Raw genomic sequence first — 23781 nt, forward strand, 5'->3', positions numbered from 1 at the left:
TGTGTGTGCAGTGGTCTTAGAGATGTACCACTGTGAATGTGTGCTGGTTGTGTGGAAGTGGGATTGTGGTCTGCGCTGCTGCAAACAGTGCAGGAGGAGATTGTGGAAGTTAGGTGTTCCAAGAACTGGGTTTCTAAAAACAGGGACTTATCGTTAGCTAATAGCCTTTGTCTTGTATTATTTTGTATAATCCTGGAAAAGTTACAGAAGTAGAGGGAGTCAGTATGTGTTTGGTAATTTAACTAGCTTGTGACTCTCGATTATTTAAAGTAGGGATGTTTTTAATGATTGTTGGTGATGGATAATACCTTCACTGCTGAATCAGGAGAATCAGAGCTACTGACAATCTGTTCGGTCTGTCCAAACCACCTCAGAATTAGTGTCTGTAGTACTTCAAAGGTTTTTGACAAGTATCAACCCTTATCTGGGCTTCAGCATAGATTTGTTGGTTGTAATGGTAGGTACATTTGAGGTACACTGTGATTGCCCTGTTTAAAAGATATTTTGCTTTTGCATTATACAAGTAAAAGGAAAAAATAACAGTAAAAGGCAGCTGAGCTGACATGTCAAATGCATACTTTAAGCTTATGCAGAAACACATTTAATTCACATTAGACTCATTTAATTAACATTAACTTCAACAATATTTTTTGCTTCCTAGGCATATAAATTAAAACCATTGAAAGGTGGATTATCTTTAGTACAAGGTCCTTCAAGGTTTAATCAGTTATATTTAAATACTATAGACCTGGAGGACTTAGTAGTCATATTTATATCCCAGAACACATAGAGACAAATAAAAGTCTGCTTAATGCTAATTTAGAATTGCATGGAAAGATGTCTCCCAGTTCAATTATGCAACATTATAGGTAGATTAAAAAGAGCCAAGTTGTAAGCACACCATCCAGATAGAATTAAACTAGTTTCATAAATAGGCATTTCATAGCTAAGTGTCATTTTTTTTAATGTATAGAGGGGAGAAGCTTCCTGTTTACAAAGCTGGCCTCAGCACTGATTAATCACATTGAGCTCTTTACATGGTATTCATCAACAGTGAGGGACCCCACGTCAGGGTGTGCACAGAGGAACTGGTTGTTTTCACAGGACAGGAACTGTCAGCTCAGGGTGATGCAGTCCTGCTGCCCCTCCTGATACAGCTTGTGTTGCTGCCCAGAAATGTTATTTCTTCCTTGTCTTGGAAAAAGCAGCTTAAGGAAGGAAGTGTGTGTGCATATGTGGAAGTTATTGTGACACATTTAAATGCTGAGATTTTTGTTTTTATTTGGTAAGATCTGTGTTTTACTCTATGTTTATTTTATGGAAACAAATTATGATTTTGTGTTGTGAATTCACTGAAATGTTTTAAATCTAAATGTGTGAAAAGTAAAGGATGCTGCAATACTCCATTTACTTCTTTCCTTTGAGCCTCATTCACTTAATTTATAGAGGTTCCATAATCCTGCCCATAATTATTCAGCTACATCCTTTGACTGAAATCTTGGCATTTAGCATTGACCTTTTATCAGTGCTGCTTATTTTCAAGCATATGTTTAAAAATCTTGTTCCATTCAAAATCAAAACTAAGAAAACAAAATTTTGCCGTATGTTAAGTATTTCAGAATTGCTCTGTTGTTCTGTTTTCTGGCCAGCCAAAATGATAACAATTTGAGCTGCTCATAACATTATACCTTATTATAACATTATTATAATTACTATGTATGTTTTTATACTGATCACTTAAACACTATTAGCTGATACTAATACCACTTAATATCTCTATAATCCATTAACTTTGGTGGAATAATGACCAATTTTTATTGTTATTTACATTTCTTACATGAAATTAGATTATCTATATTCTGGTTTTCTTTCAAGGCTTTCTACTGAGTCTACATGATATCTGTACTCATGTTGTTAAAAAATGTCCAGCAGTGGCTTTCTAATCCATTCTAACACTGGCTTCAGCTGGTTCTTCTGTTTAAAAAAACCACCAAACCAAACCAAACAGAACACCCACCTGACCAACAAAAGAACCAAACCCAAAACCCTGTAATTTTTAATCCCTATCTACAAATAAGGATTCTGTAATTCTGTGCTTGAAAATGTGTTTTAAAGTGAGATGTTTTGAAATATGATACAATCTTCTAGTTCCTTGTCCAGAAAACAATAAATAAATATAAATCACCTCCATCCATTGGAGGGTATAATGTCTTTACTGCATTCCAGGAAACTTTGGGTATAGGTTTTGAAATTGCTTATGGATCATTTTCTGCCTTTCACCCCATGACATGGGTATGTTCTCCAGCTGATACCATCACTTCTAATTAGATGCAGATGGTTGTTAGTGGGGGAAAAAAAAAAACACGTTCAAGAATGTGAACCCTATGAAAAGGTAACATGTATATCTTTTGGTGTCTTGACTTCAGAAGGGATATCACAGTTCACTAAGATGAGCAGTGCTGTGATGTTTCAGAGTAACTCATTTAAATGTTTATCACATTATTGTAGGGCAAGTTAAAAAGTAAAATAGTTTTATAATCAAAATGTTGAGTTTATTCAGATTGTCTTCCCTGGGGAAAATGCTTTTATTCCAAGTCATTTTGAAAGATCAGTTTGCATCTGCTAACAGACTGAGAACAAACTATTCCCATAGCAGAGAATAATCCTTTCTGTCTGAAGGTGTAACAGGTCTGGATTTGTTTTAATAATTGAGTCAAAAAGTTTATTCGCTACATAGGTTAAGCTGTAGGAAGAAAGCTGATTAATAGTTTAGTACTAAGAATTTTTAGGTTATGATATAGACCTTTGATTTAATTTGGATACCCACAAAGCTTGCAGCTAATGGTGCAGAGCTTGATGGGATCGATCCAGTATTTAATGGCAGTTTTACTTTTAATTCAAAGTGCTGTATAATTGTCAGAGTAAGGAACCACGAGGAATGCACAGTATATTTCCAAATTCTAAATATAATCAGATTTGGAACTTGAAGTCCTTCTGTTTGCTTTGGATTTTTGAGTTTTCCTTTCTTTAAGGAGCAGTGTAGATGTTTGAGGGAAATGCAGGAAAAAGTAACTGCAAATGGCCTCATTCTTAGATAATTAGCTTCATTACTGAATTGCTCTTATGTCTAGTAAATCTACTTAAATCAGATCCAAAGAGAGGCTGTGTGCTTTGAAAAGTGATGAAGAACGGAATGAGACAGAAGGGTGGACTTGGGTTGAACTGAGGAAGTGTGGGATGGAAGAGCGGACAGTGAGGTGGGTTAGGAACTGGTTGCAAGATAGAGTTTAGAAGGTGTTGATCAATGGTGCCAGGTCCAGCTGGAGAGCTGTGACTAGTGGTGTGCCCTAGGGATCAGTGCTAGGGCCAGTCCTGTTCAACATCTTCATCAGTGACACTGAAAAGGGCACAGAGTGTCTGCTCAGCAAGTTTGCTGACCACACCTAGCTGGGAGGCTTGGCTGATACAGCTAAAAGCGGTGCGGCCATCCAGAGAGACCTGGAGAGCTGGGCACAGAGGAACCAGATGAAGTTCAACAAGGACAAGTGCAGAGTCCTGCATCTGGAGAGGAATAATAAACTCCACCAGTGCAGGAAAGCAGTCCTGTGGAGAGGGAGCTGGGGATCCTGGTGGATAACAAGTTAACCATGGCACATTCCCCTTGTGGCTAAGAAGGCCAATGGGATCCTGGGGTGTATTAGGAGGAGTGTGTCCAGCAGATCAAGGGAGGTTCTCCTCCCCCTCTACTCTGCCCTGCTGAGACCTCATCTTGAATACTACGTTTACTTTTGGGCTCCCCATTTTAAGAGGGACAGGGATCTGCTGGAGAGGCTCCAGTGGAGGGCTACAAGGATGTTCATGCTTATTTGAACATTTCAATCTTGGTTGATATCACAGTTTTAAATAAAATGAAGACTGGGTTATAACAAATAAAAAAAATGTAGTTTGGGTTTGGTAGAAGCATCAAGTACTTCAGAGAAGGTCACCCATAAATCCATCTAATTGCTGTTAAGTACAAATTCTGTGTCTTTTGTTTTGTGTCTGCTATATATGACTGCCCCTCCAGGTACACTCCAGCTGCTTGCTTTTTCTCCTTTCTCCCATGTTAACATTGTGGTATGCTCCTTGTCATATTATTTTACTTGTAAAATACTTTTTATACCCTGTCTGTGGAATAACATGAGTTGTCTTCCTTGGCTAGCTCTCTTACTTTGCTCCAAACTCTGACTCTCCCTTGTTTGCTCTCGGTCACTCTTTCTCTATTTGTATCTGTTTAAACCTCCCAAAGTTTTGAAGTGCTGTTTTCAATAGGTGTGACTGTTAGGCTTGCCTACTGCAGTATGTAACTACTTGTTTTCCTTCCACTGTTAAACTGTACAAATGCAAGTTCTGTTGAAGAATGCTATTTACTTAAGCTGCTTTTAGTTGCATATTTCAGCAAAAATTTCTACACATCAGTTTCAAGATTAAATTTTTCCTGTGTGAATGAGGAGATAGTAAATATGGCCAGACATGAAAAGATCTTGATACTGATGCACTATTCAGTAAAAAAATACCTTCAGGAACATTATTTAGGTTATGCCTGGAGGGACTCACAGGCTACATGCCTCAGGCTGATGGTGAAAGATAATTCAAATACCAGTGGAGCACATTTATCCTTACAAAACTGGGTGATACTATTTCAGATCATGTATGAAACGAATTTTCATAAGGAAAGCATGTAAGGTAGACATTTGTAGGAGTACCACCACCTAGTCATGTGAAGCAAGGAAAACAGATTTGTTTGGACAGGCAAAGTAAGGTTTGGTGAGCCTAAACTGATTTTTGCAAACTAGGATGGGTTTTGTTGTTGTTGTTGGGTTTGGGGATTTTTTTGTGGAGTAAGCTGAGCAAATCAGAAAGATAACATAAATTGTTAAGATTTTTCTCTGTGTTCCTTGGACAGACATCATTGGTAAAATGATGCCATACAGAGGCTCAGACTAAATGTGGAGCCCTTTCAGGTGGAAATACACACCAAGATGCATACTTGTACCTGTCAAGGGAAGGGCAACAAAGCTGTGAAAAGCCTGGAACACAAACCCTATGAGGAGAGGCTGAGGGAGCTGGGGGTGTTTAGCCTGGAGAACAGGAGGCTCAGGGGTGACTTCATTGTTGTCTACAACTACCTGAAGGGAGGCTGTAGCCAGGTGGGGGTTGGTCTCTTCTCCCAGGCAACCAGCAACAGAACAAGGGGACACAGCCTCAAGTTGTGCTGGGGGAGGTCTAGGCTGGATGTTAGGAGGAAGTTGTTGTCAGAGAGAGTGATTGGCACTGGAATGGGCTGCCCAGGGAGGTGGTGGAGTCACTGTCCCTGGAGGTGTTCAAGACAAGCCTGAGGCACTTTGTGCCATGGTGTATTTGATTGGACAGGGCTGGGTGCTAGGTTGGACTGGATGATCTTAGAAGTCTCTTCCAACCTGGTTGATTCTATGATTCTAAGATCTTGTTATTTCTCAGCAAGCAGATTTTCAAGTAGTATTGCTAAATCATTTAGGTTGAAAAACACTTGGTGCCATGGTCTACTCTTGAGCTCTGTGGTAAAGGGTTGGACTTGATGATCTGTGAGGTCTCTCCCAACCCTGATAATACTGTGATACTGTGATAAGATCGTTGTGTCCAACTGTTAACCTACCACTCCCAAGTCCACCACAAAACCATGTCTCCAGATGCCACATCTACATGTTTTTTAAATCCCTCCAGTGCAGGTGACTCACCCACTTCCCTGGTGTGATGGTTTGGGTGTTACCTGCCCCCCCCCCCCCTTAAGAAAATCACTCACACTGGACTCAGCCACTGTGGAAATTTGAATGAAGCTTTATATTTACAGCTTAGCACAATATACAATATGTACAGAAAAATACAAGTTAAAAACTAATACAGAAACACAACAGCCCTCCCAGAAACCAGAGTCCCCAGGAGGGGCTCTCAACCACCCTTCCACCTTCCTCCCACCCCTCTACCTTAGCCCAGACTTCGCCTTCCATTCAAGGTGACTTTGGAGGGTTGGCCAGCAGAGTTAGGACGCAACAACAGGGAAATCCTTTCCAGTTTTGTATGATTAAGTGTAGGGAGTTGGCAGAGCCTTATGCTTGGCTTCACTGTGTTCAGAAACAAGTGCAACATGAATAACAGCTTTCCGTAAGTTCAGACCTCTGCATTTGTTCCTTGAGCTCACTTTACAATGGAAATTTAGATCTGATCCTATAGTGATGGTTCTCTAACCTCTACATTGCCACATTTTGTTTTGTTTTACTTTTTAAGTAGTATGATGTAGAAAGTTTACCTAAATTGCACTTTCTGTAGTTACTCAGCTTACTGAGTGTAAAATACTGTTGTTTAAGTACAGCACACTTCCATCCATGTTACTTAAAAAGCCCATGTGAAATTTCCTTTATGCATGTTAAAGTGATTCTTGAGGCATACATTGTTGTACAACTGCATAATAAAACGCAGTTTATTGATGTTTGCCTTGCCAAAAATGGAGACAAGCAAGAAATTCTACTTGGAAGTTTGTTATCTCATCACACCTTGGTAATGGTTATTCTAATAGTTATTCTAATCAGCAGGAAGCAAGACTGGGAATGCACAATACAAGAAGTCTCTCACAGGTATCTTAACTTAATAAGTTCAGTCTGCTCCTGCATGCTTTTAATAACAATTTAGCTTTTAGTATTTGTCATGTTTATTGGTTCATTCTGTCAGGCTATGCTTGTACTAATTTAATTATGCTACAGCTTCCTTTGAAAAACAGATTCGGTGTTAAACAAGTGTCCCAGCAATAGGTGTGTAGATAGCAAAGGAAATCAGTAGTTCAATTTGTATATTAAGGTCTTGTTATTGTTCTAATAAAGCAAATAATACTTATGACCACTTCAGTATCCTGAGTAAACGGTAATTTATTTGTGGAGGATAAGTTTACAAAAAGTAATTGCTCCAATAATCACTAATGAGTGGTATGTTTATCTTGAAAGTTGCATGAACAGTTCCTGAGGGTACTTAGGGCCAGATTAAGGTCTAAGGGTTAATCTAAAACACAGTGCTTTAAGCCCTGGTTCCTGGTATCAGGTGGAGTTCTTCACTATTATTAGACATTCTTTCATGGTTTCTGTCCCATTTCTTTGGCATTTTATCACTTCCTCATACAAATTATCCAGGGTTTAATAATCAAATGAAAAATAGGGTGAAGCAGTCAGGCTTTAAGCACTGTATCCTTAGAGGATGCATTTTCTAACACGTTTGCCCATACTATGTAAACTTTCAAGCTTGTAGTTGCATGTAAACCGTTTCAGGTGACATGAGTCAATTGTAAGAAACTGTTGTGTTTTGCTGTAGGAATACACACAAGCAGATTATGTATTTCATTTCCAGAATTAAAGTTCTGAATATGCTTACCAGTTTCACAAGTAATCCTTCTAATCAAATTTACTTGTAGGGTTGATTTCTGCCTATCTCTACATGAAGGCAAGGTTAAAACTTTGCAAGGATGGCTCCGCCTGAACAGTAGCTACTCAGTCACAACTGCTGCTCTCTTCACCGGAGCTTGTTTGTATTTGTTGTAGAAAAAGGAGGTGGGACATAAAGTCTAAAACACTTGGCCCTTTAAGTTGTTTGCACTTATGGTGTTTGATGGAGATGCAGTGAATTTAGTGTGACCCTGAACTATTTGGTTGGCTGTATTTGATGCTTTGTGCCTTCCATTTTCATACAATTTGATACCATCACTCTTTGCTTTTCTTGCCCTTGTTACTTGTGATCTTACTGCATTTTTGCATGATTAGACTTACTGCTTCTCACTCTTAACATTAAGCGGTATGACAATGTGTACACAGCTTAAGTGAGCTGCCTTTTCAGAGGAAGAGGTGAAGCTTTTTCCATTTCTCTGGTTCAGTCTCCAGATACTTACTTGTCCTTATCCTGTAAAAAGTCAAGTTCTGACAATTCTTAACCACAGGAATCGTCAGGGGTCATTCACTGGATGTTATCCTTAGATACTGCGATACTACTTGGTAGATGTGATGGTTTGGGAGTTTCCCACCCCCCTACACTTAAGAAAATCACCCAGTCTAGATTCAGCTAGCTGGAAAATAAGGAATGAAGCTTTATAGTTATAGCTTAGCACAACGTACAAGCAGATATTTACAATATATACAGCTATATACAGAAACATGCAAGTAAAAAAAGTAATACAGAAACACAACACTCCTCCCAGAAGCCAGAGACCCCAGGAGGGACTCCCAACCACCCTTCCACCTCCTTTCCACCCCTCTGCCTTATCCCAGACTTTGCTTTACATTCAAGGTGAGTTTGGAAGATTGGCCAGGGGGGTTAGAAAGCAAATACACAGACAGCAGGTTAGGTAGAAAAGTGCAGGCAGACAAAGACACACAGCAACTGCATTATCTATGTTTATGTTGTTTTTATACATCTCAGCAAGCCTAGGAATGAAGTAAACATCACTATTGTTTCCCTTTCACGGCCTATAATCTAATTCTTCTCAGCAGAACATTCCAGCTAGTTTCAAACTAGCACAATAGAGCAAATAATTCAGGGAAGAAGGCACAGGGCAGGTAGGACAGTGGTTTTTACCTCCCCTTCCTTCATGGCATATGTCACGTTTTCACACAGTTCCTTAATTCATCATTCAGAATTTGAAGGCCTCGTGTATGAGCAGATTCTGGGGCATACTTTAAAGTCACTCCATGATAAGTGCCTGTATGTCCTGACTTCCGATATCTGTTGTGACCAGGGTACCTGAGAGTTCATATGGGCAAGCAGAGATGTGCAGAAATTACATGCACAAATGTGAGGGTAGTGTTGGAAAATGGGGGCTTCAGTATCTTTCTGAGCCATCCAGTGCAAAGGAGTCAATAATCTTTGGAGATTTTTAATGAGAAGCTGAATTTTATGGATTTCCACTCTGAAGTCTTACAAACTCATCTTACTTATGTTTTTCTGCCTAAGAATTCCTCTTGCATACACAGCAGCAAAACAAACAAGCACAATTCTCTGTTATTTTGCTGAACACCAAAGTCCTCTTTCCTAGCAAGATTAACTTGTCGGCTAATCTTAGAGCAAACACTTTCTTTTACTCTGTCATTGTTTTCTGCCTGTGGGTTTAGCCAAGGTCAGAAAAAGAGATTAATTAAAGTGATGGCACATTTGTTTTTCTGAAAGCACATCAGAAGATGAATACTTTGCCAAAGAAATTAAAAACTACACTGTATGTCTTTCAATACACTTCAGCTAAATAAAGTCTTAAAATCACATGCCTTGGCTTAGATGGGCTGTTTGCAGCATAAGGTGTAAGTCTTACAATTCCTGCTATCTGAAAACTGCTTAAATGAGCTCTTCCTCAGCCATGACATTTATTCCACACCTGAGGTGAAGTAACTCTGGTCCCTTCTCTGATGTAGAGCCATTGGAGAGCTGACTTGCTGGTGTGTTTGTGCAAGTCTGTTTGCTTATACAAAGAACTTATTTAAGCTTCTCCACCCAAGAAATTCATGTTGATTTTGGATAATCCTTGGGTGATTTTATTCTGTAAAATAAATAAATAACTCTTCCAAACCTGTGACGCAGCCCAACTTTCATATATTTTGGACTAGTGGAATTGTAGCATTTGTGTTGGGGAAACATGAACCGACACAGGACATGAGCAATCTGGTATTTGTCCAGAAGTTAAATACAGGCTTACGTGACATTGGAGTTTCACCTGATGACAATACAGGGTCAGTAGGTGATAAAGCAGAGTTTTGTTGTGTGGATTATCATGTCCCACGCTGCACACGTATCCAGTGTGGCTTCTCTAGGAGTATTGCCAATGCAGTGCGATTTGGCAAGAATCTGGTATTTTGGAAGAAAAGGTAAAGTTATGTTAAACAGATGAAATCATGCTCTGGGGTCAGTGTTTGCTGTCAGGACTCACTTTCAGTCTTAAAGAGGTTGTATGTTTATGTAACATAGGCCAACAAATGTGGGAATCTGTGCATCCTCGCTCTGAGTGGTGCTGAGCAGGACTGCACTGAGGGCAGTTTGGCCCAGTAGAGTAGAACAGGTCCCTGTGATCATCTTCAATCATAACTAACCCATCCAATTAAAAGTCTCTTCTGCAAGCTCTGCTTTCCTCTGCTCCCTTAAGGGAGCACTGGTGCACAGCCTGTAACTGAGTATGCTCCAGTCCAGTGAGGAGGAAGAAGTCCTTATTTTAACTGTACTCTTAATTTCCACACATTCCCTTCCTCAGGGTTCTTGCCTTGGTAGTGAAACTGGTTCTGAATAGGCACATCTGTGATGAAATCACTAATATCTGTGAGTATACTGCACTGAATCTCTATGCTGCTGCTTAGTAGGTGGCTAAATATTAAATTGGATGTCTAATGTCTTATTAATTAAAATTATTAACTGTTAATACAGTTATCTACCTTCACTTTGAAGATGTTGAAACTGGCCCAGACAGTCTCTGCTGTATTTTTCATTCATTACATTGCAGCAATGCTGTGCTATCTTGTAGCAGATACTGAATTTGTGTAGTGAAAAACAGCCCTGAGCCTTACAAGATTGAAGAATAGAAATGTGTTTTATTTCCTGCTTAGTTTTGGAGATCCTGTGAACCAGAAAAAAATCTCAAGAAGATTTATACACCTACTTTACCTCCTTTCCCCTTGCTATAACCTGTAAATAAGCTGCAATACTTGTAAAATCACCTGTTTTCAAGAATTAAAGCAATGAATGGAATGCCAAACATTAAAAGACATGCTGATAAATTTCTGAAGGTGGCAATGTCTGAGTAAAACAGTATGGGAAACAATAGCAAGTATTTACAGAGGAAAAGTGGCTGTCTTAATTCAGCACACAGTAATATACATGTACTCAAGCTACGTCAGGGGAAATTTAGACTTGAGGTGAGGAGAAAGTTCTTCACTGAGAGAGTCATTGGCTACTGGAATGGGCTGCCCAGGGAGGTGGTGGAGTCGCTGTCCATGGGGCTGTTCAAGGCAAGATTGGACATGGCACTCGGTGCCATGGTCTAGCCTTGAGAGTTGTGGTAAAGGGTTGGACTTGATGATCTGTGAGGTCTTTTCCAACCTTGTTGATACTGTGATAACATAGTCTAACTTCTTGCTGTATCCAGTGGGCCATTGTATTTCTAGCATTCTCTGGTTTGTATGTGTTATATGTACTCTTAATTAGTCTTGTGATGTAGACAACCCACTCCTGCATGAGGTTAAGTTGCCATCTAAATAAATAAAAAGCAGAAGAGACAGCTTTTGCTAAAAATAGAAACTAAGTTCTAAAACAATGGTTTTGCCTTAGGCTTTTATTTATGGCTTTGGGAAACAGACTAAACTCTGTGTTTTCCATTACTTGTAGAAAACCTAATAAACAAAATATTGCTTCTCATCTAATTTTGCATTCCTTAAGTGTGTTATAATAAAACTCTTCTCCATTTAGAGTAAATTCCTATAAATAATGCTGGGATGTGATCATTAGTAGCTTTGGTTGAAATATGACTTTAAGTGAAGAAGTTCTTTGTTGTGACCTCTGTGGTAATAGTTTAAGCTCAGAAAAAAAAGGCATCAGATCACAAACTTTAGCAGTTGTTACTCTTCAGAAGGTTAGGGTTTTGTACAGATGATCATAAATGCAATACAGTGCCAGCCCACTTAGACTGTCAATTAATACTACCACAATTAGTCCTCTGATAACTTCACTACAGTAGTATGAGTAATTTTTAGCATTTGAGGTTACTGACCAACTGCTATTAAATTTACCACACACATATTGAAAAAACAGCCTTTATGATTTGATGAACCATGTTCACAGACAGAGAGGCAGAAAGGCTTCTTGTTACCACATTCAGCAAGCAGGCACAAAACCAACTACATCTGAAATGAATCTATGCTGGTAGATTTCTCTTGCAGGAGTTTTTCAGTGCCTGTGAGTCTTTTAATGTGTGTATCTTTATAGTATCCCTTCCCAGTGGATTCTTTCTTCCACATCTCTTTAACATAGAAAAGTGATGCATTGGACATCAAAACAAAAAAAAAAGTGGGAAGTTACATACCTCATATATGGTGGGTTGGGTAGGGCTGTGTGTAAACCACCTCTACTAGCTGCTCCTCTGTTAACTGGGTGACTTTTGCCAGGAGTCTATATGCTGTCTCTAGTACCATGGCTCAGTAGTGAACTAGTCCGTATCATGTGTTTGAAGCTTGCTGCAAGGAGATTTGGCTTACTTCAGACTAAAGCTGCAGTACAAATCAACATGTAAGAAGTGGATTTAAACTGAAGTATGAAATTGAGCCCTGAGGTAACAGCATGGATTTAAAAGATTAAGTGATATTAGCACCAGTGCATCTATTTCAGATAAGCTGTAGCCATACATTCCTTACTACATTTTACTTTTTTTAGTTCTTTTTTGTTTCCCCATTATTTCTTCCTGTAGCCCTTTCTGTTCAGTAGTCCAGCTTAAATTGGAGTGATGTATCCTTAATGTAACTTTTGGTTTAGTGGGAAGAGCACTTTTCTAGCAGATAAAAGAGCTGTGACCCCCTCTTAGAAGAGGAAACTTGAGAGCTAAGCCACCTACCTTGTGAGCAAGAGTTCAAGATGCCCAAATTGCTGCAAATTGTTACAGGCATCCTTGTGGTGTCACCTGGCCAGGAAACAAGTAGCAAAGTCCTCATCAAGAGCTATTGCCCAAGCTCTTTAAGAAAGGCTCTGGCAAAACAAGAATGAAATTGTACAATAACCTAGAGCCTTGAAGCTCTAACTTGATCTTCCTATTTGTAGCTGGGTTAAGAAGAACCTGCATAAATAGGGGTATTTTATGTAAGTGCTCTTGTTGCACATGAACACTTAGGCATTTCATATTTTTCTTCATTCTGTGGCACATTTTTGCAACTTCATTTTGGGACAGAAGATCTTGGATACCTGGAGGTTCTTAGTGCATGGCAACATACATGTTAGTTTCTACCGCATGGAGGAACTCTTGTTCTGGACAGTATTGTTATTGTAGACCCTGCTCTCTCTGTGTAAAGTTGGGTTGATTTAAGATGATCCAGAGCCTGAGTCTGGTCTTGTTCTGAACTAAGTGGAACACCATGATAGGTGATGTGCCATGAAGCTTCATATGTTTCTATATCCTCTGATTTTCTAGCAACAGATAAGGCTACATGTGCTGTACATGTGATTCACCAGTCTATACTTACCAGTGATGGTAACTTAAAAATATTTCTTCAAGTTTGTTCATTGGTTGTTTTTCTAATTAACAAGTTGGGGTTTTGGTTTTTTTTCATTTCAGATTTCTCCAAAGAAAAAGAAAGTAGAGATACATGACATTTCTGCCATTAAAACAAAGCTATCTCTTTTTTTCTTCTGTGTTTCAGACACAGATATTAAAGAGCTAGAGGATGTTTTTGGACTTAACGGACAAGTGGAGCATAAGCTGAACTTCCTCAAAAAGAACGTATCAAAAGATATAAAGCTGGTACTGATCGCTCATTCTATTGGTTGCTACATCACACTGGAGATGATGAAGAGAGCATCAGAACTTCAGGTACCTCATAGAACGGGAGTTGCATTATTAGCAAAGCAGCGCACGTGCTAGCCAATGGGTAATGTCATGTCTTTGCCATGGAAGCTGCATTCTGCTATACACAAACTATCAGTCCTAGTTCTCGTCAAAATTAAACAATGAGAATAGTCTTAATGACATATAATACTTTGATACACAATAAAATTCTTACTCTGAATGTAGGCCTTTAAATATCTTTATAATATAAATGATCATAGTGATACATTTGACGTCGTCTTGTTGTCATATCATCTTTAAATAATTTATAAATGGATCCCAAGATATTTGACCATAATGTTACTCCACCAAAAATTAAGACTGGGTATGATTTCAGTAGCAACTTTTTATCTCAAGGCAAGCAGATGACATGGGGAAATGTATGGAAAAGAACAGTAATATAAATGATAATGATTACTACGATTACTACTATGAAGAACATTGGTTTTAAAAGTTAATACACATTCATATGTCATTGCTTCCACAACTCAGTTTTGGTTGGTGTAAGTCACAAGAGTGTACATTGTTACTGAACATTTTCCTTTGTCACTGTGAAGCAATACAAAGGCTGAGGCAAGACTGTGTCCTTGCAACGCTGGAAATGGCAAACTATTAATTCTCAGTAACAACTCACTCTACTAGTGGATGATGAATGCAGAATACTTGGGTTTTGTTATTAAACATTCACTGTTGCTAAATCATCAACTAATCCTTTAAATAATAAAATTTTCAGTGGAAGGAAGTGCAGTGTTAGTGTAAAGTCTGTATTTTATGTATGCATGAGTAGGTTCTTCCACTTCTTCATAACCATTTCCACTGCACATCTAACTTTTTTTTTTCCCTTAAAGGAAACAGAAACTAAAAATGTGAAACATGAGTTTCACAGTGATATAGTTTCACAGGCATATTTCACTTTGTGATTCTAAACAAGGGAGTTGTTTTTTTTTTTGAGAAAACTTTTATTACTGTTACATCTTTTCAAGAGGGAGTGTTCTAGAAAATATCATATGCAGTAATTTGTCAAAAAATATCAGCTTTTCTTTGGTCAACATCTGTACAGTTTTTATTGCACAAATTATTTTATCTGGTTTCAATTAGACTATGAATTGTTGAGTAATTTTTTTACACCTGGCTCACTGGTTGCTGGCAGCTTGCCATTCATCAGTGGTTTGAAATGTAGGTATCTTTGGGACACTTTCAGACAGCCTGGTGCACTGTGTGCATGAAGTTAATATATGACAAGCTACATTTAAGATGCATTTAACAATAGAAAATATTTGTGTAAGCCAGAGTGTTGTGCAACCTTTGTCACTTTGCCAAAAATAAGTTAACTGTTAGGTTTTATAACATATGAAGTGTGATAATAAGAAACTTGTGTTTCCATCTCTCCCTTTATTTTTACTGGCATATTTGATTCCCCCAAGATTTTAAGCACATATGTGTATTTTAGTAGCAAGATCATTTGATTTTATTTTTATGTAGTTCTTCTATGATATTCTTTTATTACATGACTTTTGCTTTTGGTCTTAAATCCTCTGCTTTAAGAGCCTTTGATTGCTTACAGTTTATTATTCTGAGCTAGAGGTTAATGTATTTATTGTTCAAATAATTCACTGAACGTTTATGTTTGGAGTGTATGTTTAGCAGATTTCAATTTTGTCACCCAGTTTAAAGCCCTTTCATAATCTCACTAAATACAGACTAGATTGCCCCTCTCGTGTACAATGGTGAGGAAACTTAATGAACTGCACCTAGCACACATAAAAAGGCGAAAGCTCTATCTCCTCTCTTCTGATTTGCTCTCCAGGTGTCAGTTTTGAATGTTGCTAATCTAAGTCCTTCTCTGCAGGTTAATGGGGTACTGGGTTATGTGGGTTTTTTTCCTTCAGTGAAATAATGCTGTCTTACTTCATTATAAGAGAAATTAAATAGAAATTGTTAGTTTATTCCAGAATAAGTTCAGGTTTGGTCCTCATCCATATTTTCCAATTGACTCCCAAGGAGGCTTCCACTAATGGTTTCATCAGGAGATCATTTAACACAGACTTTGTCTCAGATTTGATGCCTTTATGCCTGATTAGTAGAGAAGGGCCACACAGATTACATCCGTATTTGTAACTAAGTGGGGCTATTGTGTGGAGTTGAGTACTGGGCCAGCTATGCAGTGACATTTTTGGACTAGGCCTTATAAGACATTTTTGCCCAAAGCAGCCAGCAACTCCCAGACAACAAGATGGGCCTGTTAAAGGCCCATGACCACTGCCAATAGCAAGTTTGGATGCAGATGTTTTATTTCAAGGCAGGAAGAAGTTCAGCCACGTGAACACAGACCATCCCATGCCATCCATGTTCAGTGGTAGAAGCAGGGAATAGATCCTGGCCAGTCCATGTGCTGGAACTGTGAACACTTCTCAGTTGTGGTGGTAGGCATTAAATCTTAAGAAGATTTGCCTTTTCATGGGAAGTGAAGCACCCAGAGTTTGTCAAACTGCTAACAGATTCTGACACTGGGAAATAAAAATGTTGATCGGAAGTGCAATAATGTACAGCTTACTTGATGCTCGATCTTAACCTCGTGATCTTTGCTCTTCATTCAGCCAGCAGAACTGAAAAATGAATCTAAGTGACAAAATTGTTTTCTCAATTGATGGAGCTTGAGACTAACTCATGTACATACTACATTCTACAGGCATTCTCCTCTAAAATACAAATCCTTACTTGGAGCATTTCCTTGCGCTTCGCTGGCAACACTACTGAGGGTTTCCTAAAAAGCTCTTTTTGGTCATTAACTTAATCAGAAGATTGACACATTTCCTTCCTAATGAAATTCAAGCTGTTACAGCATTAGCCTTTCATTTGCAACAATGCTTTTAAAATGCCAGCACCTTTATGGTAAGAAATTAATTCTAATTAATGAGTGAAACTAACATACAATGTAAGCATTGCTCTCTTGTTTAAAAGTCTCTGAATATGTATCAGTTTAAGGAAATAAAATTTCTATAATGTGTTATTGAAAACCATGCATTCCTGCTATGTCTCAGTGGTGCAGAAGACTGTTGTGTATGGCTAGAGCTTAATTGCATAAATAACAGCTAAGAAAGCACAAGCTGAAATAGTTGCATTTAAAACATGTTCATATCTTGGAGACCCTGCCACATTGTTTCTCTTCACACGTTCACGTGGATCTGCCTTACCTTTCTTTCAGTATGTTCTCTTCTGACCAAAAAGCTATTAGTCTGTACTTTCAGGAGTGAAAGTAGCTGTCTACAGCTACCTGAAAGGAGGTTGCAGCCAGGTGAGGGTTGGTCTCTTCTCCCAGGCAACCAGCAACAGAACAAGAGGACACAGTCTCAAGTTGTGCCAGGGGAAGTCTAGGCTGGATGTTAGGAGGAAGTTCTTCACAGAGAGAGCGATTTGCCATTGGAATGGGCTGCCCAGGGAGGTGGTGGAGTCACCGTCCCTGGGGGCGTGCAAGAAAAGTCTGGATGAGACACTTGATGCCATGGTGTATTTGATTGGACAGGGCTGGGTGCTAGGTTGGACTGGATGATCTTGGAGGTCTCTTCCAACCTGGTTGATTCTGTTATTCTTTGAAGGAATCTGATGAGCATAACAAAATAACATAGCTTACATTTAGTGATCCCACAAATGTATACACTAGCATAATCATATTTTTGTGGGGTTTTGTCTGTCTCTATAGGAATTGCATTCATGTCTTGCACTTGAGAAACAACTTGTTAGGGATCTGACAGTATAGATAGCTTAGAAGGTTTCTGCCTTACTCTTCATAAATCAAGCTGTCCACTAACCAGGCTTTCTTGAGCTAAGGAAGCATTTCTTCACTGATGATTATTCCAAGCTATTTTGGGATGTGTAAAGTGTTGGCACTATTCACTGCCTTTTATAAATACATTAAACTTGCCTAACAGGAGGTACTGGGCATTTTTTGTTAACCTTTTGGATTACTGAAGTTGCTGCCGATTTTCTGTCTCTTCAACATAGAAAAAAATTCTCTCACACATTATTAGTGGTCACAAGCATTGAATGACCTCAGTGCCAAGTATTTTGTTGGAACTTTTGGAATACAGTCATTTTAGATGGTGCTCCTATATGTGCATGGTAACTTTGTTTGCTTCTTCAATTTTTTTTCAAACTATTTAGTTAAAAAAAGTGAAGGAGCTTTCACTTATAAGACGTAATCTCTAAAACCTCTGATGTCAGAAATGGCCAAGGATACATTTTCTCATTCTTAAAATTTTGTTGATAATTGTCTGTTGCTGCATGGATATTAATGGAGTCTTCTATTACCCTTGATGCCCACCTAAATCACACTGTTAGAGGGATAGATACAGCCCTTATTTTGTGGTTTCATACATGAACCAAAGGCCATATTCCGTCTGTTGTGAATGGCTTGCTTGGAAACATTGATGGCCTGCAGGTGCACAACAGAATGACTCTGTTAGCCTTTGTTTGCTATTGTCTAAAAGTCTGCTTCTTCCCAATGACCAGCAGCCCTTTGTAATAGATCTTAGTGGGATGTACACCTCTTATGACAAACGTATTGATTGGGATAAGAAATTCCAGCAGTGCTCTTTGCCATCTCTTGGCCAGGGAATTTCTTCTTTTCAGTGGCTGTGAGAAATTACTTGTTTGTGTAGAGGTAATTTGGTTTTAAAGAAGCTTTACTAAAACATTAAATAGATGAGTTTTCATTTCAATATGTCATAGTTTGCAACATGAAATGCAATAAATAGTTACTCAAAGATGAAATAAAATAAAGTTCTTCTAATAATGTGCAAACATCTATCCAGAAATCCTTTCTTTCTCTCCTGAAAGGATACTAATTGAGTAGAGTCTGACATCCTTAGAACTTCGAGTGCATTTTGAAAGTAGAAAGAAAATAGAAACATAAGCATGCCTAAGATAAACAGAAAGCTACATTTTTATTCAACATTTGAAAGTTCTATTTAACATAATAGCATCTGCTTCAAATGTTGATTAACTACGCTAAAAAACAGAAAAGGACAAAAAAAGAGAGTCAGTGTACACAACTGTTGTCTAGCTAAATTAACTTCTGGTGATCACACTGATGATTATACACTTAAAAAATGCTTCTGCCAGACAACCAGCAACAGAAGAAGAGGACACAGTCTCAAGTTGTGCCGGGGGAAGTATAGGCTGGATGTTAGGAGGAAGTTCTTGCCAGAGAGAGTGATTGGCATTGGAATGGGCTGCCCAGGGAAGTGGTGGAGTTATCGTCCCTAGAGATGTTCAAGCAAAGACTGGCAGAGACACTTAGTGCCATCCATGGTCTAGTTGACTGGCTAGGGCTGGGTGCTAGGTTGGACTGGATGATCTTGGAGGACTCTTCCAACCTGGTTGATTCTATGATTCTTTGCACAGATTTAGTCAGGATTTTAACTACCTTTAGTGAGACATATTAACTTAATGGATATTTTAAGTTGGTCACCAAATTGGACTATTTCCATAATGGATATTAATTTTTTTTTGCCTGTTGGAGTTCTCTCTACCAGTTCCTGATATCTTTGGGAGCATACACAGGGAAACACAGGTGGTCTGAGCCAAAACTAGTCGACAGCATATACATTCCAGAGTTTGCATGATCCACCTTGCAACAGATGACAATGTTCCCTCAGTGACACCTCAAACAATATCAGTAAATCCAATGGAATAGGCAGTAAAGCAATGTGAAGTTGGTGCATATGTAAATATGCAGCTGTGTTACTTGGAAAAAACGAGAGGTAATGCAGATGATTTACTAAACCTGACCAAATAAAATAAATAATATACTGTATCTTTGAAGAATCAAGGAAGTTTTTACAAAGATTTATAGGGATGTTTTTTGGCTTGTTGGTTTTTTTTTGTTATTTAAAAGGCAAGAAATGAAAACAACTTTCATATGAATACCTAAGATAAACATAAACCCTTTTTTTCTTTGGTGTGGGAGGCTGAAAAGCAAAGTGGATGAGTTCATGGCAAAGAAAGATTTGTAAGACAGATAGTGACTTAGGACTGAGATGCTCATAAAAGATCTGAATGTAAAATGCTCCACAGAGCTTCAGAGCTCTGTTAGCAAAGGGCTGATAGCTGTGGAATGGGGTTGAGTGTATCAAGTCACCCAAGAGACCAATCGCAACCATTACTTTTGCTGGCTTGATGACAGACTCTAATCCTAGCGGTCCCAACCATACTCTTTTCACCAAGAAAAAGCTTTTACAAAGTGTAAACTGTAAGAAAGTGCAGCAGTCAAAAGGCAGATGGGATTTTTTGTGTAACCCTCACTGGACACTCCATTTGAGAATAGGATCAGACACTGTCTAGATTACTGTGTACTGCATAGCTCTGCGATTACTCCTCTTAGAAAACTGACCCACCATGTAATATAGAGGATAAAAGAGCATGAAAAACCTCAAAGATCTTACAAAACAAAATAGAAAAATTGTAATGAGAAACTGTTGAAAGTCAGAGATCTTCTGAAGTAAAATGTCAAAGGGAAAATAAAATAAGGAGTCCAACTTTTTATCTTTTGCTTTTACCAGGTAGATGCATGCATCTTTCTCCCCATTAAGAATATAATTTTTACCTCGTTAAAAATGGCTAGAAGCCAAAGTGCCATGAGCTACCAGTTATCAGCAAATCACTAAACCTATCAGGAACTGAAAGGTGATCAGTTACTTGAGAATAGTCTTCATTCTTGCTGACCATTATTCTTTTGTCTGGTTTTCCATTTTCTGATAGTTTGTCTAAGGTTGAGAAAATAGCTTTCAGTCATAGATTGTGTAGCATGTTACACACAGTGCCATCTTCTAACTCTTATGGTGGCCTACTAGTTAACATGCCAATTGCCTCTGAAATGAGATAACAGGATTTACTCTTTAAAGTTGTTCCCCCAGAAAGAGAGTGATTAAAAAGATTTCCGGAGGACTATATTCTGTCCTGTCTGCAATGCACACTTCTGGCTTTGAACTTTGTAAGTAGCAAGCAAGGAACAATTAAAGTTATCAACATAAGATGATAAAATTCTCAAATTTTGGCAACATAAGACATCAGGATAAGGAACATGTGAAAAATTCAAAGTTTCCTGTTGGGAAAGATTACCTGTTGGACTATGACCTTTTTAGAATCTTCTCCAATTGCTATTGAGGTCTTAAACGTCTAACTCAAAACATAGAATTTATCGAAGAAGTATCAATAGAAGATTGGGATGAGGCTTATGCAGCTTGTCAGCCTACTTGGACCAAGTAATCAGGAATGAGTTTTGGCCAAAGAAAGCTTTTTGAAATTAACCTTGTCTTGAATTACTTCATTTTTTTCTGCTCACTAGTGTTTCATGCTCTGTTTCTGTTAGTGCTACATGGTTCAGTTGTTGTGAGCCACGTGGAAGGTGCAGTTCATCATATTTTCAACACTTGAAAGGGGGTAGCCGAATAGTACATTTGCCTAGTTGAGTTCTGTATCTTGTGCAAGAGTCAATATCAAAGCTCAGTTTAGAAAACAAAAAGCTTATGACAGTCTGTACAATTGGAGGGGAGGGCAGGGCAGAAATGTATATACATCATAGTAAACGAAATGAATTCTTAAATCCACTTTTTTATGTCTGCCAAATACAGACTGAAGAGTATGCACTGTCATTTTGTCTTATTTGATTCCTAAATCTCTGTCCTAAAGAGAGAGAGATGCCAGGAAGATAAGGTACATTAAATGTTAAAGTTCTGGTTTGCTTTCTAGAACAGGCTTTTGAGCTATGTATATATAATTCATTCTTAATACTGCCTTTCATGTGTTTTGAAAAGAAATGATGCTTTTCTGAACAGTGCTGCTATATGTATACATAGCATAGCTTTGGTGGTTGTAAAAGTGGACAAAGCAGGTAGATAACCATCTACTCAGTCCTTGAACATAGGGGAAGTACTAGATAACATAGAATGCAGTAGTCTTTTGAGTCAAGAAAACTGCCATCCCAGGAATGCTGAAGATCAGATCAAACTGGTAAAGAGTAGAGTGATAATTAAAAGCACAAATACAAATTCAATTAAAATCAACGTTTGGTGCAATTTAAAAGACAGCTGACAGAATCAGCAGCAGTATCTCCATTGGGACATAGTTACTGAGCATAGGAATTTGAGTTTCTGTTGTTAACACTGATCATATTTTTAAGAGTGAGGATTCATTCATTCTGATCTTATGTTTAGATCATAAATCTATGACAAGAAGGCCTGAGGAAAAAATGATTCCCCAAACTTTCTGAGAAGAATTGTTTTTCATTCATAACGTTCACTGATACTTCAGCTTCTGCCATCCTGCTTAGCATATTTGGTTACTGCTCAGCTGAATACTGAAAGAATATGGAAACCAAAATTTTGGTCTGTGATGATTCAAAGTAGGCAAATATAAGAAAAAACAATTTTGATTTCAAGAGAATTGAATTTTCAAACAACATTCTGTTTATTTCACGGCTAATGAAACATCCAATTTCTTTTCAGATGTGTGTTGTCAGAAGTCAAATAAAGCTGTAAAAATTATTTTTTCTAGGAAGTTAAAAGACATTAAAGTAGCCAAATGTACAAACAGAAAAGGAAGAAAAATAAACTGGAAGCGGAATCTGTGATCATTCATCAAGAATCCAAAGTAAAACATGAGAGTGCAGAGGAAATGAAGCTCTAAAAATAAAAAGATGGCTAGAATGGTAAATGGCAGAATAACAGGATTTTTACAGATTTGTTCATAAAATCCTGGTACTTTGAGTCCTTGAAATTTTGGATTCATATTATAATAATAGAGTGAAATTATTCTATGAAAATGAGGCACTGATAAGTAAATTTCAAAAACAATCAGCATTTATAGTGTAGGTTTTCACAAGATCTCAACACCTTTTCCAAAGCCAGATTTCCTAAAGAACTTTTTATGCTGGATGGTGACATCTGTTGAAATTATGTCTGCAGATGCATATGTGTAGCACTTGAAAAATGAGTTATGCATCTCTTTGGAGAGATCAGTATCAGGATGTATTGCACGCAGCATGATTTTGTTATGTTCTCCTACTGCAGTTGTTGTGTTTGTACAGAAGACAACAGTCAGAAATCAGGAGTTTGCATTCTGATTTAAAACTGAGTTGTGAAAAGGGGAAAGCTGTCAATTAGAACATTGAAGGAATGTGTGAAAGGACGTTGTGGGGTTTTTGAACACAGGTTTTGCAAACATAGTGAAACTTAGACAACTCTGGTAACTGATATCTGTTCTTGGAGGCTCTATAGTTAAATGTGATTTTGCTGGCAATCCAGTGCCTTCAATAGAGGTTGAGCTGCTTCATCAGCTCTTGCCTCTCATTGTATATTGGACAGTTACACAAGCAGTGAGGATGGACTTGATGCAAATCTTCTCCTTAGAAAAGCTTACTTAGAATGAAGTGTTGTAGTTAAACAATATTGTCTATTCTGCCATATTGGTAATTTGTCATTCTCCACAGTTTACAGTGAAGTCTGGAGATGCTAACTCCAGAGACTAGACTGGAAAACTATATTCCTCTGCATTAGCAGAATAAAGCTAGGTTTAACTTAGTTACAAAACAAGATAGAGTTTTAGCCACTCTGACATAAAAGAGTGGCAATGAGGTTGAAGCTTTATTCCATTTTCCTTGTTAGAGTTTCTCAGACATTTCCTCCATGTTAATTCATTGCTTCTCAAAACATTTCAGAATTATTCCTAGCATATTTTACGCTTCTACAAATAAGCAGAAAGAAGCAGCTAAACATAGAGGAGCTCAGCCTAAGGAGGTCCAGCCAGCACCCGTGAACAATGATATTACAGTGACCATCAAGTCTAGTCCTACCTAACCGGGGGGCCACCAGGCCCCCCGGCCTTTTGTCCCCTTCCCATTCACCCGGTGTGCACCATGGGGACTCACCACTGATGACAGGAAGAGGATCCCTCTGCCCAGTTGGGCAAGCTTGGAGATTCTGCCTTTCCTGGGGCCAGTTAAAAAGGGGAGTGAGCAGGATGGGCAAAGTGGTCGCACCTGGGGTGGAACAGGACCCAGGTGTTCTGGGTTTGGGGAAAAAAACGTTGACAATTGAAAGATGTTCTCTGGATTCTTGTTCTCAGTTGCACTGAGTTGCAGTTTTCTTTGCATAATAAATTACAAATGA

General features: G+C 38.3%; 1 protein-coding gene across 3 annotated transcripts in view; it reads left to right on the plus strand.

The window, feature by feature from the left end:
• The window catches only part of LDAH (lipid droplet associated hydrolase), a 116221-nt gene that overhangs the window by 37431 nt on the left and 55009 nt on the right, over positions 1-23781 (plus strand). For all 3 annotated transcript variants that reach the window (XM_064146387.1, XM_064146386.1, XM_064146385.1), the window contains one exon: positions 13431-13600. In XM_064146387.1, coding sequence (XP_064002457.1) covers positions 13431-13600 — 170 coding nt within the window. The remainder of the gene's footprint in view (positions 1-13430; positions 13601-23781) is intronic.

This window comes from Pogoniulus pusillus, chromosome 7 (genome assembly GCF_015220805.1).
Source record: "Pogoniulus pusillus isolate bPogPus1 chromosome 7, bPogPus1.pri, whole genome shotgun sequence".
In the NCBI taxonomy this organism is placed as follows: domain Eukaryota; kingdom Metazoa; phylum Chordata; class Aves; order Piciformes; family Lybiidae; genus Pogoniulus; species Pogoniulus pusillus.